A 14,466-nucleotide genomic window follows, 5' to 3' on the forward strand; every position below is an offset into this window, starting at 1 on the left:
GCTGGTCAGCCGGATGATGGACGCCTTGTCCAGCTGGGTGGTGATGGCGGCCGGCAGCGGCAGCAGCTTGGCCAGCTCGTAGAACTCCCCGTTCTCCTTCTCCCGGCGCGTCTTCGCTGCGTTCCTGCATTTCTCCTTCATCTCCACGGGTCCACCGTCCTGGGGAGTAAAAGTCAGTCCGGCCGCGCCTCCGCCCGCAGGAGGGGGTGGGCGAGAGGTGGACACGACTCCCCCCGGTCCGGATCAGGAGGAGCAGGGCTCTGCGGGTCGGTCCGGGCGGTGATGCCGGCGGGGGCGTCCCGTCGGTCCTCCTCGATCCGGGAGGCGCGTCCGGCTCCGGGACAGGAGAGGAACCGAACGGGAATGACGGGGGTGACGACAGGACGGCAGGAAAACTGTCATCACGATGCAGCAGTTGGACCCCCCCTCTCCCCCTTCACCCCCCCCACACACACCCATTGGGGTGAGACACCACATGACCCATTTAAAGAATCGATCATTCTTTTATTCCATCATTTTATTTCTTTACAGCTGCAACAGGATTTTTTGTAGAACGAGAAAACAATTCATTTAATTTAACCATTAAATTAAACAATTATTAAACAAATGACCTGAACCGTGTGAATGGGGGTGGGTCTGAAATGATCTAAATATATTGTCAATGTGTTTTTTTAAGGGACATTAACTACAATTTCAATTTAACGGAAAATCTGACCTTTAATTTTGTCTTGCTGTATTTGGGGTGCAGGACACTGGGTTAGGGGCGACAGATTCGGTGTGACCCCTGAAGGGAAGAAGCCGAAAGGAGAAGAAGAAGATTTGGGGTTCATGTGGTGTAAAACTGTTTCCTACTTAGATTTTTAAAAATGTAAACAATTTAGCGAATTTGGAAAACGATTATTTGAAAGTGATATACATGTAGAATGTGTCTGAACTGAGTCTGAAGAAAAGACAATCATTTGTTAAAGACTTATAAAACTAAGTCCTTCAAAGCTTCAAAATCTGTTTTTCTCCACATTTATGAACTCTGATGACAAAAGGAAGGAGAGACAAAAGAACCTCATTTAGTTTTCTCTCCACGACTCAACTAAAAATCGAGCGGGAAAACAAGACGTTGATGTGTCGACCACGACCACGACTTTAGACCATCCTGAAGGAGCCAGCAGGCTGTTTGTGGTCTGACAGAAACACAGAACTGCATTAATAAGCTTGAATGTTTCAGCAGCCTGCTGTCGGTTGGGGTGTCCACCGGACGGAACCAGACCCCCAGAGGAGAACAGCTGATGTGTCCTGGTGGTATTGTAGTTGTAGGTTACCTGAACGTGTGACACCAACACTAGTGTGACCTGAGGCCACCAATGAAACGTGAACGTTGTTCAGGTCGTCCTAGATGTTGTATGGAGGAGTCCACCAGGGGGGGCTGTTGCTCCCCTGACGTTCACCCACCGGATGTGGTTTCTAGTCGGACATGATTAGGGTAACACACGTCTCCTCCCGTGGGGCAGCGGGGCTGTGGACCGAGAAGCAGGAGGAGCAGAAAGAGTGAGTTTCTGTTTCAGCTTGAACGACATCTGAAACGTTACCGGATCCGGTAGTCCGCTGGCCGGGACAGTCTGCCCCCGTGTCTACTGCCCCTGTGTCTACTGCCCCTGTGTCTACTGCCCCCGTGTCTACTGGGTATGGTGTTGGGTACGGTGTTGGGTATGGTGTTTGGTACGGTGTTGGGTATGGTGTTTGGTAAGGTGTTGGGTACAGTGTTGGGTACGGTGTTGGGTATGGTGTTTGTTACGGTGTTGGGTATGGTGTTAGGTAAGGTGTTGGGTACAGTGTTTGGTACGGTGCTGGGTATGGTGTTTGGTAAGGTGTTGGGTACAGTGTTGGGTACGGTGTTGGGTATGGTGTTTGGTAAGGTGTTGGGTATGGTGTTTGTTACGGTGTTGGGTATGGTGTTTGGTACGGTGTTGGGTATGGTGTTTGGTAAGGTGTTGGGTATGGTGTTTGGTAAGGTGTTGGGTACAGTGTTGGGTACGGTGTTGAGTATGGTGTTTGGTACGGTGTTGGGTATGGTGTTTGGTACGGTGCGTTGGTTAGAGCTGTTGGACTGACCCGGTCAGGACCAGTCCAGGTTGCCCTGCCTCAGGCTCTGGGTCTGCTTCAGGATTTGAGTCATTTTCACACAAAGTGAACTGATGTCTTTATTTAAAGATACCTCCAGCCTGATTTTAGTTTTCAACAGACAATTTTGTTGAATTTGTCCTCAGACTAAAATGCGAAAGAAAAGAAAAGCAAAGACCGAAGATGGAGGCAAGGGGACTGATGAGCAGCGCCCCCCTAAACAGGGCAGGGTGGACCCTCCATCACCTCTGAGCTTCCACAGCCCAGCGTCCCTGTTCAGCAGCCTCATCCAGCCTATGGACAAAGATCAGTTCTTCAGGGACTACTGGGAGAAGAAGCCCCTCCACCTGCAGAGGTGTGACCCGCCCACTGCTGCCTACTACCACTCTCTGTTCCAGCTCTCTGACCTACAGAGCCTTTGTTCCCAAGGTCTTCAGTATTACAGGGACATCAACGTCGTTCGCTGCATCCGTGGCAAGAAAAAGGTTCTCAACAAGCAGGGGCAGGTCAAGGACAGTGTTCTCAGGAAGAACCTAGTCCAGGATAAGGCCACCATTCAGTTCCACCAGCCGCAGAGGTTCAAGGTGAGGCTGGTGTTTCTACGTCAGACAATTCAGTCTAGTCGATTTTAAGTAATACAAAATGAATTATGAAATAACTGAATGCCATTCACAAGGTCAACGCACATAGCCCATGAAATACTGAAAACAACTGTCTCACTGAAGCGTTTGACATCGTCTGAATATTATATCAGCTCCGATATCCACAGCCATGTTTAAACTGAGGGTTCATGGGACATAGAAGCCGTTGTTTTCATCCACCCCCATTCATTTGTTCAATACTTTGACGTGGAGGTCCGTCAATAAACGACCCCTCCACAAATAGTCGATTATTCTGTGTTTATAGAATAACAGGATTTTCAAAGCCTTTATTATTTAATAAGTATAATAAAACTTGTCATTAGTATTCTATCAGCAGCATTGTTAAATATATAAGTCAGAAGGTAAACCAAATTTTGAGACTGATTTTTTACGATCTCTGTAAACGAAGGTTGTTATTGTCACTCGTTTTATTTGATTGGTCAAAAGTTTCAAGTTTCTAAATAGATTCAGCAAAGTTTGTTCTTTTGAACAAATCAGGTTTTTGCTCCCCAACCACAAGATGATGGGACGAGGGGATAATCTGTAATCCCTGTCCACACACCAGCGTTGTGACGTGGGATATGTTGAATTGGATGTGTAAGTTTTTAATCTGAAGTGATTTTTTGTCCAAACTTGTGTGGTTTGTGTCTCGTTCGTGGTCAGGATGAGTTATGGAGAATCCAGGAGAAGCTGGAGTGTTTCTTCGGAGCCTTGGTGGGTTCCAACGTCTACATCACACCACAGGGGTCGCAGGGTCTTCCTGTTCACTATGATGACGTTGAGGTACCACACTGGACCCATCACTGCATTTATTCACTGATTACCTCAGTGGGAGTGTTCACAGCATGTTTGAAGGACTCACCGATGACAGGCCAACATGGAATCCAACCACTGCTGGAAAAAATTAGAAACATTTAGTTCACTCACATTTGTAATACCTTAGACTTCAAGTGAAATCACTGTTGTTTTCCAGAAAAGACCTCCTGGTTATCCATCTGCTCGTACTACCTACAGACAGGTCACATGACCTTTACAACACGTCTGGACCTGATCCCTCACCTTCTACCTTCTACCTTCACTCCTGATGCTCCTCCTCTTTGTCCAGGTGTTCATTCTGCAGCTTGAGGGGCAGAAACGCTGGCGTCTCTATAGTCCTACCGTTCCCTTGGCAACAGAGTACAGCGCAGAGTCAGAGGACAGGATCGGATGCCCGACTCATGACATCATACTGCAGGTATAGTACTGTAGATATGCACTGTGTGTGGGGGGTTGGGGGGTGGGACTGGAATCATCCTTGATGAAATGCGTGGGGGGGAGGAATCTGAATGGATCACATCTGAATTTAAAGTTATTGATCTGTTTTCTTCATGATCAGTAGACTGTTCAGATCCCTCCTGCTGCATTATTAATACGTCTCATGTCTTCAAAACTTCAGGTGATGCTGCTCCCTGTGACACGAAACATTTCACACACACACGTATAGATACGTGTTACACCACGTAGGTCATCATCTTCATCTTCATCACCCCCCCACAGGCTGGAGATCTGCTCTATTTCCCCAGAGGGACCATCCATCAAGCCGGTACCCCTGTGGGTGTGGAGCGCTCCACCCACCTGACGCTGAGCACCTACCAGAGAATGTAGGACGTGTCCCCCCCCCCCACACACACACGGTGGTTTACAGCACTGAGCACCAGTAAATAACACCACCCATCAGCACCACTGGGAACATAGTGAATACTAATATTAACATTTGAATATTGAAGTATAAAGTCCACCTTAAATGTACTATAATGGTGATACAGTCACATGACTGATGAGTACACAGATTGTTACACATGTAACACGTGATGAACACGGTTAATACTGCATGTAGCGTGTGTAATGCTATGCAGCAGCTACATGACCACACACACCAGTGTGCAGCCCTCTGGTGAACACCTGTTGGTGAACGAGGTTCACGACTGACGGCTCAGGACACGTGTGGCTGTAAACACTCGTTCTGTGACGCTGGTCTGTGTTGTGTCCTCAGGGCTCGGGGCGACCTGCTGCTGGACGCCTTTCCCTCCCTCCTATTGGATGGCAGCAGGTGTGAAGTCAGCCTGAGGGAGGGTCTGCCCCCCAGGTTCTTACTGGTAAAAACCCAGTTTACCGTCTGACACACCACAGAATGACTCCAGTCTGGAAGGTCACTTTATTATTTTATTGTTTCATATATATTTTAATGTGTGTGTGTGTGTGTGTGTGTGTGTGTGTGTGTGTGTGTGTGTGTGTGTGTGTGTGTGTGTGTGTGTGTGTGTGTGTGTGTGTGTGTGTGTGTGTGTAGGGCACCAGTGACTGCCCCCACGTCAGAGCCCACCTGGCCTCCAGCCTCAGGTGTCTGGCTGAGGGGGTGGAGTCGGGGGCGCTGGAGGTGCGCTCCCCCCTCATGAGGAGGGACTTCCTGCTGAACAGACTGCCCCCATACAGCAGCCAGCTGCTGACCCCTGGTGTGTGTGTGTGTGTGTGTGTGTGTGTGTGTGTGTGTGTGTGTGTGTGTGTGTGTGTGTGTGTGTGTGTGTGTGTGTGTGTGTGTGTGTGCACCAAGCGTTCACGTTGATGGTGGTTACTTTTATTTTCGGTGCATACTACCAGGCAGTGGGGCGGCACCTGAGTTCTCATGCTCTCCCCGTGTCTGGGGGGGTTCTCTCCGGGTTCTCCGGCTTCCTCCCCCCTCCAGAAACATGCGCTTCAGGTTGATTGGCCGTTCCAAATTGCCTGTAGGAGTGTGTGCATGGTTGTGTGTCTTTGTGTGTGGCTCCGCGGTGCACTGGCATCGTGCCCAGAGTGTCCCCCTCGCGCCCTATGTCGTCGAGATAGGCTCCGGCCCCCCGTGACCCGCTGGGGCGGATACAGAGGTGGTGATCTGAGGATGACTGACTGACCAGGCAGTCAGTCCAGATGTTTGACTGTGTGTGTGTGTGTGTGTGTGTGTGTGTGTGTGTGTGTGTGTGTGTGTGTGTGTGTGTGTGTGTGTGTGTGTGTGTGTTACAGCTGGGAGGACCCCCACCCTGGAGGATGTGGTGTGTTTGAGGTTTAAGGAACACGTGCTGGTGACGGTGGAGCCCGGCCAGCAGACACCAGTGAGTGTTTCACCTCCTGCCTCCAGTGTTTCAGTCCTGTTTCAGCTCATGTGTGTGTGTGTGTGTGTGTGTGTGTGTGTGTGTGTGTGTGTGTGTGTGTGTGTGTGTGTGTGTGTGTGTGTGTGTGTGTGTGTTCAGGAGGAGGCCAGCGATCCGGCCGTCATCGTCCTCCATTCTCTGACAAACCGGAGGGAGACCCACATGATGGGGGGGGGTGAGGAAGAGGAGGAGCAGGAGGCCTTTGGGGTGAGCTGATCTTCATCCTGATGATCTGACTGAAGATCTTCCTTCATGGACTCCAGCAGGAACCACTGCATGTACTGGTGACTTGGGTCCTGTGGTCCTGGTCTCATCTGACCCCTGATGCTCCTGTTCAGGGCCTGCGGTTCCCCCTGTCCCACCTCCAGGCCCTGCAGACACTCCAGCAGGCGGACCGTCTGCCGGTGGCCCGGCTGCAGCTCCCCAGCCCGGAGGAGCGTCTGTGTCTGGTGGTGTCCCTGTGGAGTGAGAGCCTGCTGGTGGTTCTGGAGGAAGACAGCGCCTGAGGGACGTCACGTTTTAACTTCACACTGTTTTTACCTGGTTTTACCCCTTAATAAATGTGTCCTGATGCCCCCCCCCTGTCTGTCTGCTCTCAGCTGTAAAAAGAGTCCTGATTTAACAGGAAGTGATTGTTTCTGTGTGACACAGGGAGAACATGTGTGACGTGTTTCGGGTTCTTCCTCCAGATGTTTTGTGTCTGAGTGAAGACGTCCTCTTAGCTGCTGTGAAACAGGAAGCGATCACCGTTAAACACGCTCAGGGTGAATAACGACCCCATCAACTTTAATTGTCTAAAGCCGTATTTAAAATGAAACTTTTATGTCATAATAAATTTCACATGATATCTTGTGTGTTCTATTTCTTTTCCTTTATGACCTGAGGTGAACCACTGGTTTTCCTCAGGTCCTCAGCCTTAAAAACAGTTATAGTACATGTTTAAATGAATCATGTATGTTGGTGACCTGTTTGCTTTTTGCTTTATCTTTTAACAATGTTCGGATACTATGGGATGTTCAGTCTTCTTTTAATAGAGCACATCTAATTTAATAGGCTTTGTATGTGAGACACTCTCAGCTCACCTGTGTTTGAGGTGAGAGGAGGGACTGGAGGAAACCAGCGTGGGTCAGGAGACGTAAACGCCATCCAGAACAGATCCGGGTCTCAGGTGGATCTGAACCACTGATTTCACCATCATTCTGCACTGATCATAGGAGAAAATCTCTTGACATACATTCAGTGTGAAGACTGGAAACATTTTTCTCTGCAGTGCACAGTATTTATGTGTAGTATATATGATATACTACATAGTACACCCGTTACAAAGGTTTTTAATGCTACAACCAAACCATAAAAACGGAATTTGAGACCTTTCACTTTGTCTCATCATTGCTGTCCGTGTGAATGTGTCCTGAAGGGGCTTTAGAAGTGACCCCCTCCACTTGGCAGCTCACTGCTCTTCTTTCTCTTGAAGGAATCTTTTCTCTGCTGGGTGGGGTCTTCATGTAGGTGGAGGTTGTAAAGCTGTGGACTGTGTCTGTTTGAAACATCTTTAAACATCTTGACTTGAGTGTTTGCTCTATAATATCATCGAGATAATAATTCAAGGATAACACAGTACTAGATAAATAACCGGCCACCAGCAGGGGGCGCCATGAGGCAGAAGGACGTGCCGGAAGCGGAACCAATGTCTCGGCTTAGTGAACTCCACCGGACGGTTTGTGGCGACGAACTCTGGAGCGTCCATGACGGGGAGCAGGTGATCGTCCCAGGTAGAGCCTGTGTGTGTGTGTGTGTGTGTGTGTGTGTGTGTGTGTGTGTGTGTGTGTGTGTGTGTGTGTGTGTGTGTGTGTGTGTGTGTGTGTGTGTGGTGTGTGTGTGTGTGTGTGTGTGTGTGTGTGTGTGTGTGTGTGGTGTGTGTGTGTGTGTGTGTGTGTGTGTGTGTGTGTGGTGTGTGTGTGTGTGTGTGTCCAGACCGGGGTCCCGGGGGGTCCGGGTGTCTCTGGGGGGTCAGTCTGAGGAGTGAAGCTCTTGTTTGTCTCACAAACCTTTGTTTCGTTTCCTGACTGGTGGTGTGTGTGTGTGTGTGTGTGTGTGTGTGTGTGTGTGTGTGTGTGTGTGTGTGTGTGTGTGTGTGTGTGTGTGTGTGTGTGTGTGTGTGAAGAAGCCTCAGCTGGTCTCGTTCTGTTCTCTCCATGGCCCCCCCAGGAGTCTGGGCTCCTCTGGTTCCTCTTGTTCTCCATCCTGCCCCCCCCCCTCAGAGTCTCTGTTCCTCTAGAACGATTCCTGATGTCTAACACCTCCAGTGATGATGATGATGATGATGGTGATGATGATGATGATGATGATGATGATGATGATGATGATGGTGATGATGGTGGTGATGATGATGATGGTGATGATGGTGGTGATGATGATGATGATGATGATGGTGATGATGATGGTGATGATGGTGAGGATGATGATGGTGATGATGGTGAGGATGATGATGGTGATGATGGTGAGGATGATGATGGTGATGATGGTGATGATGGTGAGGATGATGATGGTGATGATGATGATGATGGTGAGGATGATGATGGTGAGGATGATGATGATGGTGATGATGATGATGGTGATGATGATGATGATGATGATGGTGATGATGATGATGATGATGGTGATGATGGTGATGATGATGGTGATGATGGTGATGATGATGGTGATGATGGTGAGGATGATGATGGTGAGGATGATGATGGTGATGATGGTGAGGATGATGATGGTGATGATGGTGAGGATGATGATGGTGATGATGGTGAGGATGATGATGATGATGGATGATGATGGTGATGATGGTGAGGATGATGATGATGATGATGATGGTGATGATGGTGATGGTGATGATGGTGATGATGATGATGATGGTGAGGATGATGATGGTGATGATGGTGATGATGATGGTAATGATGGTGATGATGATGATGGTGATGATGGTGAGGATGATGATGGTGATGATGGTGATGATGGTGATGATGATGATGGTGATGATGATGATGATGGTGATGATGGTGATGATGATGATGGTGATGATGATGATGGTGAGGATGATGATGGTGATGATGGTGATGCTCCTGGTTCAGTCCTGACTCAGGTTGTGACAGCCGTTCCTGGGGGGTCAGGGTGCTGGACAGTGGGTGGAGCCTGTGTGTGTTGCATTTGTGAGTTGATGGACGGGGGTCGCTCCTCCTGCCTCAGCCCGGGGCACCAGCTGCAGGTCGGGGGCCTCTGAGGTCCGTGTTGTCTCCCTGCCCCCCCCGCCCCCCCAGGTGGCTGAAGCTGGTTTTGGAGGGAGAACATTACTGCTGATGTAAAACCTCAGCAAACCGTCAGAAAGACGAGTGAATAACTTCTGTGTGATGTCATCACATGTGAACCTGGAGGTTGAACGTGTTCAGTCAGTTCATTCTGGGGGGGTCATGGTCAAAACCTTCTGTCATTTGCAGTTCCACTCATCAGAATGTCAGGATTCTACTCAGTGTGTGTGATTGTGTCCTGGTGCCTCCTCAGCTGATGTTCCCCTCCACCTCCACCATGATGTCACACGGGTTCAAGAGCAGCAAGCAGGACTTCACCTTCGGCCCCTGGAAGATGACCATCATGAAGAACCACATCATGAAGTCCAAAGACATCGAACGGTGAGACGGTGCTCTGACAGGTCTGACGTGTGGAGCTGTCCTCGTGCAAACATTGACACAAACACACAAACATCCCCTCTGCAGCGTCCTGCATGCTGTGAGCCCAGAGGGGTCATGAAGAGCCCCCCCATTATCTTGGTGACCTTCTGGTTCCAGGTTGGCGGAGGAGATGAACATGCCGTCCCTTCCAGAGATGTTGTTTGGAGAGAACGTGCTGCGTATCCAGCACGCCTCCGGCTACGGCATCGAGTTCAACGCCACCGACGCCCTGAGGAGGGTCAACAACATGGAGGACGCTGTGAAGGTGGCGTGTGCCCAGGAGTGGCTGGAGAGCAGGTGAGAGGAGCAGCAGGTGTCAGCACGCTGGGCCACCAATGCCCCCCACTGCTCCAGACGAGGGCATGTGGGCACGGTGTTATCCCGTCTCTGTGGTGTTACCCCGTCTCTGTGGTGTTACCCCGTCTCTGTGGTGTTACCCCGTCTCTGTGGTGTTACCCCGTCTCTGTGGTGTTACCCCGTCTCTGTGGTGTTACCCCGTCTCTGTGGTGTTACCCCGTCTCTGTGGTGTTACCCCGTCTCTGTGGTGTTACCCCGTCTCTGTGGTGTTACCCCCGTCTCTGTGGTGTTACCCCGTCTCTGTGGTGTTACCCCGTCTCTGTGGTGTTACCCCGTCTCTGTGGTGTTACCCCCGTCTCCTTGGTGTTACCCCGTCTCTGTGGTGTTACCCCGTCTCTGTGGTGTTACCCCGTCTCTGTGGTGTTACCCCGTCTCTGTGGTGTTACCCCGTCTCTGTGGTGTTACCCCGTCTCTGTGGTGTTACCCCCGTCTCTGTGGTGTTACCCCGTCTCTGTGGTGTTACCCCGTCTCTGTGGTGTTACCCCGTCTCTGTGGTGTTACCCCGTCTCTGTGGTGTTACCCCCGTCTCCTTGGTGTTACCCCGTCTCTGTGGTGTTACCCCGTCTCTGTGGTGTTACCCCGTCTCTGTGGTGTTACCCCGTCTCTGTGGTGTTACCCCGTCTCTGTGGTGTTACCCCCGTCTCTGTGGTGTTACCCCCGTCTCTGTGGTGTTACCCCGTCTCTGTGGTGTTACCCCGTCTCTGTGGTGTTACCCCGTCTCTGTGGTGTTACCCCCGTCTCTGTGGTGTTACCCCCGTCTCTGTGGTGTTACCCCGTCTCCTTGGTGTTACCCCCGTCTCTGTGGTGTTACCCCCGTCTCTGTGGTGTTACCCCGTCTCTGTGGTGTTACCCCGTCTCTGTGGTGTTACCCCGTCTCTGTGGTGTTACCCCCGTCTCTGTGGTGTTACCCCGTCTCTGTGGTGTTACCCCGTCTCTGTGGTGTTACCCCCGTCTCTGTGGTGTTACCCCCGTCTCTGTGGTGTTACCCCGTCTCTGTGGTGTTACCCCGTCTCTGCTGTCCCTCCAGAGCCGACTCTGAACACTCCAAGGAGGTGGTGAGACCCTACGACTGGACGTACACCACAGACTACAGAGGGACGCTGATCGGGGACGGAGTGCAGATGCAGGTGGGTCACCACCAGGTGTGGGCGGGGCCAGGTGGAGGCACTGTGTGATGCGTTCACCTCTACCGCTGCTGGGTCTGACTTCATCCTGTCGTTCTGAAGGTGATGAAGACGACAGAACGCATCGACCTGGAGAAGCTGAAGGCTCGTGAGCAGATCATGTTCTTTGACGAGGTGCTGCTGTTTGAGGATGAGCTGCACGACCACGGAGTCTCCATGATCAGCGTGAAAATCGTGAGTTTATGATAAAGGTCAAAGGTGACGCTCTTTAACAGGATTAACCCAGGAGAGAAGCTGCTGGACCTCCACACCAGAGAAGACACTGACCAGAGTTTGATCCCAAGCTACTTCCAGAACGTGCTTTTCATTATTTTTGTCATTCTGTATCTATATATCTATATCTATATCTATATATCTTTATATCTATATATCTTTATCTATATATATCTATATCTATCTATCTATCTATCTATCTATCTATCTATCTATCTATCTATCTATCTATCTATCTATCTATCTATCTATCTATCTATCTATCTATATCTGTGTATCTGTGTATCTAAATATCTATATATATATATATACACAGTATATATATATATATGTATATGTATATATATATATACACACACACACACACACAGTATATATGTATATCTATATCTGTACCTGTATATATCTTTATGTCTATATCTGTATATCTATATCTGTACCTGTATATATCTTTATGTCTATATCTGTATATCTATATCTGTACCTGTATATATCTTTATGTCTATATCTGTATATCTATATCTGTACCTGTATATATCTTTATGTCTATATCTGTATATCTATATCTGTACCTGTATATATCTTTATGTCTATATCTGTATATCTATATCTGTACCTGTATATATCTTTATGTCTATATCTGTATATCTATATCTGTACCTGTATATATCTTTATGTCTATATCTGTATATCTATATCTGTACCTGTATATATCTTTATGTCTATATCTGTATATCTATATCTGTACCTGTATATATCTTTATGTCTATATCTGTATATCTGTACATTTTGACAGCCGTCTTCTGTGTTTCTGTGGCGCTGCAGAGGGTGATGCCCACCAGTTTCTTCTTACTGATGCGGTTCTTCCTGCGGGTGGACGGAGTGATGATTCGGATAAACGACACTCGACTGCATCACGAGGTGAGTCGGTGTGTTCGTGTCAGTGAGCACAGAGAACACGTCTCTGACACGGTGACATTACATCCGTGTTATTCCCTCTTTAATGCCTCTGCTGAGCCACCGGTTTTCTCTCTGACCCCAGGCTGGAAACGATTACATGCTGCGAGAGTTCAGCATGAGGGAAAGCAAAGTAGCAGAACTACAGGTGAGTGTGACACCTGCAGGGAGTCCAACACAGCTCCAGTGAGGGGGTTTCACAAGAAAACACAACCAAACACGTCCACTTTGGCCCAGAAGGGTAGCTAGTGAGGATAGTCCTACGAGCTGTTTTCAGTCACTTAGTGAGTTGATGTTTCAATTTACATTTTGCAAAGCATACACACACACACACACACACACACACACACACACACACACACAAGGGGCCTGTAGGCATGTAGTGGGGGGAGGGAGAGCGGGGGGCAGCTCCTTTGTGGTGCCCCCAAATGAGCCACTTCAGGGGCGCCTGGGCAGTGCTCAGGAGGTGAACTGACACCTCCCATGTTGTGTTCTTTGTGCTCTAAGCATTGAGTCCCTGATGCTGGTGTGGGATTCCCTCCTGCATCACTTGGGTGGGGGCGAATGGGAGTTTATACACTGATGGGGCAGAGACATTTGGGAGGGCACCTATGAAGGTTTCCATTTGCCCCTCGGTGGGGTGGGTGCAGACCTGTGGGATCGTGAGGTGTGGTCTGCTGACTCCGTACTGTCTGTGACGGATCTCCACCACCAGCTTCATTCCGGGGGGGGGGGGGTCTGTGTTGGTCAGGGCCGATGGGGGTTTCCTGGATTAACACTATGACACACTAGTGACAGTGTTTCACCACTGTTGATGGAGGTGATTGGTAGCACAGGCCCCCGGGGGGGGTGCAGTTGTCTCTGCAGCATCTTTGGTGTTGTCATGCAGTAGGCTACTAGGTGTACAGGTGTTGGCCTCCTGTCGGAGGTCATCTGTTATCAGATTGTACCAGTCAGCGTTTCCCAGGATGCACCACGGGGAGGTTTCTGTATCAGCAGACCAGGAAAAATAAAGATCGTCAACTTAGCCCCCAGAGGGGACCGGTGATGGTCACATCACGCAATAAAATATATAAAAACATTTTGCTGCAAGACTAAAATGAGCATTGATGTGATAAAAAGTTGATCCCCTTTTATGGCGTTAAGAGATAAAAACCCAGTGTGGTGACGGTGTTTCTGGTGTTGCTGCTCTCAGAACGTTCCTGCTGCGCTCTACACCGACCCCAACGAGATCGCCCAGCACCTCCGCCTGAAGCTGACCGAGTGTGAGCGGCTGGAGCTTCCTGTGACGCCGTGTCCGACAGCCAATGACGTGCTGTAGTTACCTGTGTGTGAACACAACCCATGTGGCAGTCCTGAACCAAATAACCCTTTTGTAAAAACCTGCATTGAATTTCCTGCTTTTAAACTCATTAATATCTGTAAATGTGTCTGCTGGCTTTTCTCCAGCGACATGTGGAAGGTGGAATCACTTTGTCCATTCACACGGCAAACACTTTGTGGATGTTTCTCATGTGCTCAAATAAACTTTATGTGTATATGTAGTAATGAATGTTTCCCTCTTTTTACTGGAGTCTTGTTTTTATTTGACAATATCTATGAAAACCAGTTTACTACCAACAATTATTCAAACAAATCCAACTGTCAGTCTAAATTTAAATTCTGGCCCCTGACCCTAAACTCAGCAACCTGACAACACACTGTCAGCTGTGAGAATTAGTGTAAGTATACAGTCATCTGGGGCGCTCTAACCAATAAACAGTTTGTAACAAATAAACAGTAATAAATAAACAGTTTGTAACAAATAAACAGTAACAAATAAACAGAGTGTAACAAATAAACAGAGTGTAACAAATAAACAGAGTGTAACAAACAGTGTAACAAATAAACAGTAACAAATAAACAGTGTTTAAAAAGGGGTGGCAGTGGCTCAGTGGTAAAGCGGGCGGTAGAACGGGTCGTCCTATGATTTAAGATCGGCGGTTCGATTCCCGCTGACAGTGGGAGGTGACAGTGGGAGGTGACAGTGGGAGGTGTCAGCTCACCTCTGGAGCACTGCCGAGGCACCCTTGAGCAAGGTGCCGTCCCCTTTACCAAGAAGGAGCTGCCTGCCACTCTACCT

At 49.0% G+C, this 14,466-nt stretch overlaps 3 protein-coding genes across 4 annotated transcripts in view; 2 read left to right on the forward strand and 1 right to left on the reverse strand.

Annotated features, from left to right (window-relative positions):
• Positions 1-141, reverse strand: part of sim2 (SIM bHLH transcription factor 2) — a 9,736-nt gene extending 9,595 nt beyond the window's left edge. Inside the window, exon 1 of the mRNA XM_068330458.1 lies at positions 1-141. This exon is cut by the window's left edge and continues 34 nt beyond it. Within this exon, the coding sequence (XP_068186559.1) occupies positions 1-141 (141 nt within the window).
• A 1,335-nt stretch (positions 142-1,476) lies between these two features.
• On the forward strand, positions 1,477-6,764 carry riox2 (ribosomal oxygenase 2). 2 transcript variants are annotated; one of them, XM_068331041.1, is made up of 10 exons: positions 1,477-1,542; positions 2,262-2,699; positions 3,420-3,539; positions 3,862-3,990; positions 4,293-4,396; positions 4,789-4,891; positions 5,083-5,245; positions 5,790-5,878; positions 6,017-6,124; positions 6,256-6,764. In XM_068331041.1, exons 2-10 carry the CDS (start codon positions 2,268-2,270, stop codon positions 6,421-6,423), a joined length of 1,416 nt encoding a protein of 471 aa, XP_068187142.1. In that variant the 5' UTR covers positions 1,477-1,542; positions 2,262-2,267; the 3' UTR covers positions 6,424-6,764. The 2 variants fall into 2 exon arrangements, with proteins under 2 accessions (XP_068187142.1, XP_068187143.1); XM_068331042.1 differs by having other exon boundaries at positions 1,537-1,677.
• Positions 6,765-7,634: 870 nt separating this feature from the next.
• Positions 7,635-13,876, forward strand: tiprl (TIP41, TOR signaling pathway regulator-like (S. cerevisiae)). Its single transcript, XM_068331347.1, has 8 exons — positions 7,635-7,689; positions 9,467-9,594; positions 9,751-9,930; positions 11,018-11,117; positions 11,217-11,348; positions 12,213-12,308; positions 12,430-12,492; positions 13,540-13,876. Exons 2-8 carry the CDS (start codon positions 9,470-9,472, stop codon positions 13,663-13,665), a joined length of 822 nt encoding a protein of 273 aa, XP_068187448.1. The 5' UTR covers positions 7,635-7,689; positions 9,467-9,469; the 3' UTR covers positions 13,666-13,876.
• Positions 13,877-14,466: the final 590 nt, after the last annotated feature.

Source organism: Antennarius striatus, chromosome 13 (assembly GCF_040054535.1).
Source record: "Antennarius striatus isolate MH-2024 chromosome 13, ASM4005453v1, whole genome shotgun sequence".
Lineage (NCBI taxonomy): Eukaryota > Metazoa > Chordata > Actinopteri > Lophiiformes > Antennariidae > Antennarius > Antennarius striatus.

Coding starts and splice junctions, on each gene's coding strand:
- tiprl (XM_068331347.1), top strand. CDS start 9,470: ATGTTCCCCTCCACCTCCACCATGATGTCACACGGGTTCAAGAGCAGC. Junction 9,595..9,750: donor AAGTCCAAAGACATCGAACG/GTGAGACGGTGC, acceptor TTCTGGTTCCAG/GTTGGCGGAGGAGATGAACA. Junction 11,349..12,212: donor CCATGATCAGCGTGAAAATC/GTGAGTTTATGA, acceptor GTGGCGCTGCAG/AGGGTGATGCCCACCAGTTT.
- riox2 (XM_068331041.1), top strand. CDS start 2,268: ATGCGAAAGAAAAGAAAAGCAAAGACCGAAGATGGAGGCAAGGGGACT. Junction 2,700..3,419: donor ACCAGCCGCAGAGGTTCAAG/GTGAGGCTGGTG, acceptor GTTCGTGGTCAG/GATGAGTTATGGAGAATCCA. Junction 3,540..3,861: donor TTCACTATGATGACGTTGAG/GTACCACACTGG, acceptor CTCTTTGTCCAG/GTGTTCATTCTGCAGCTTGA.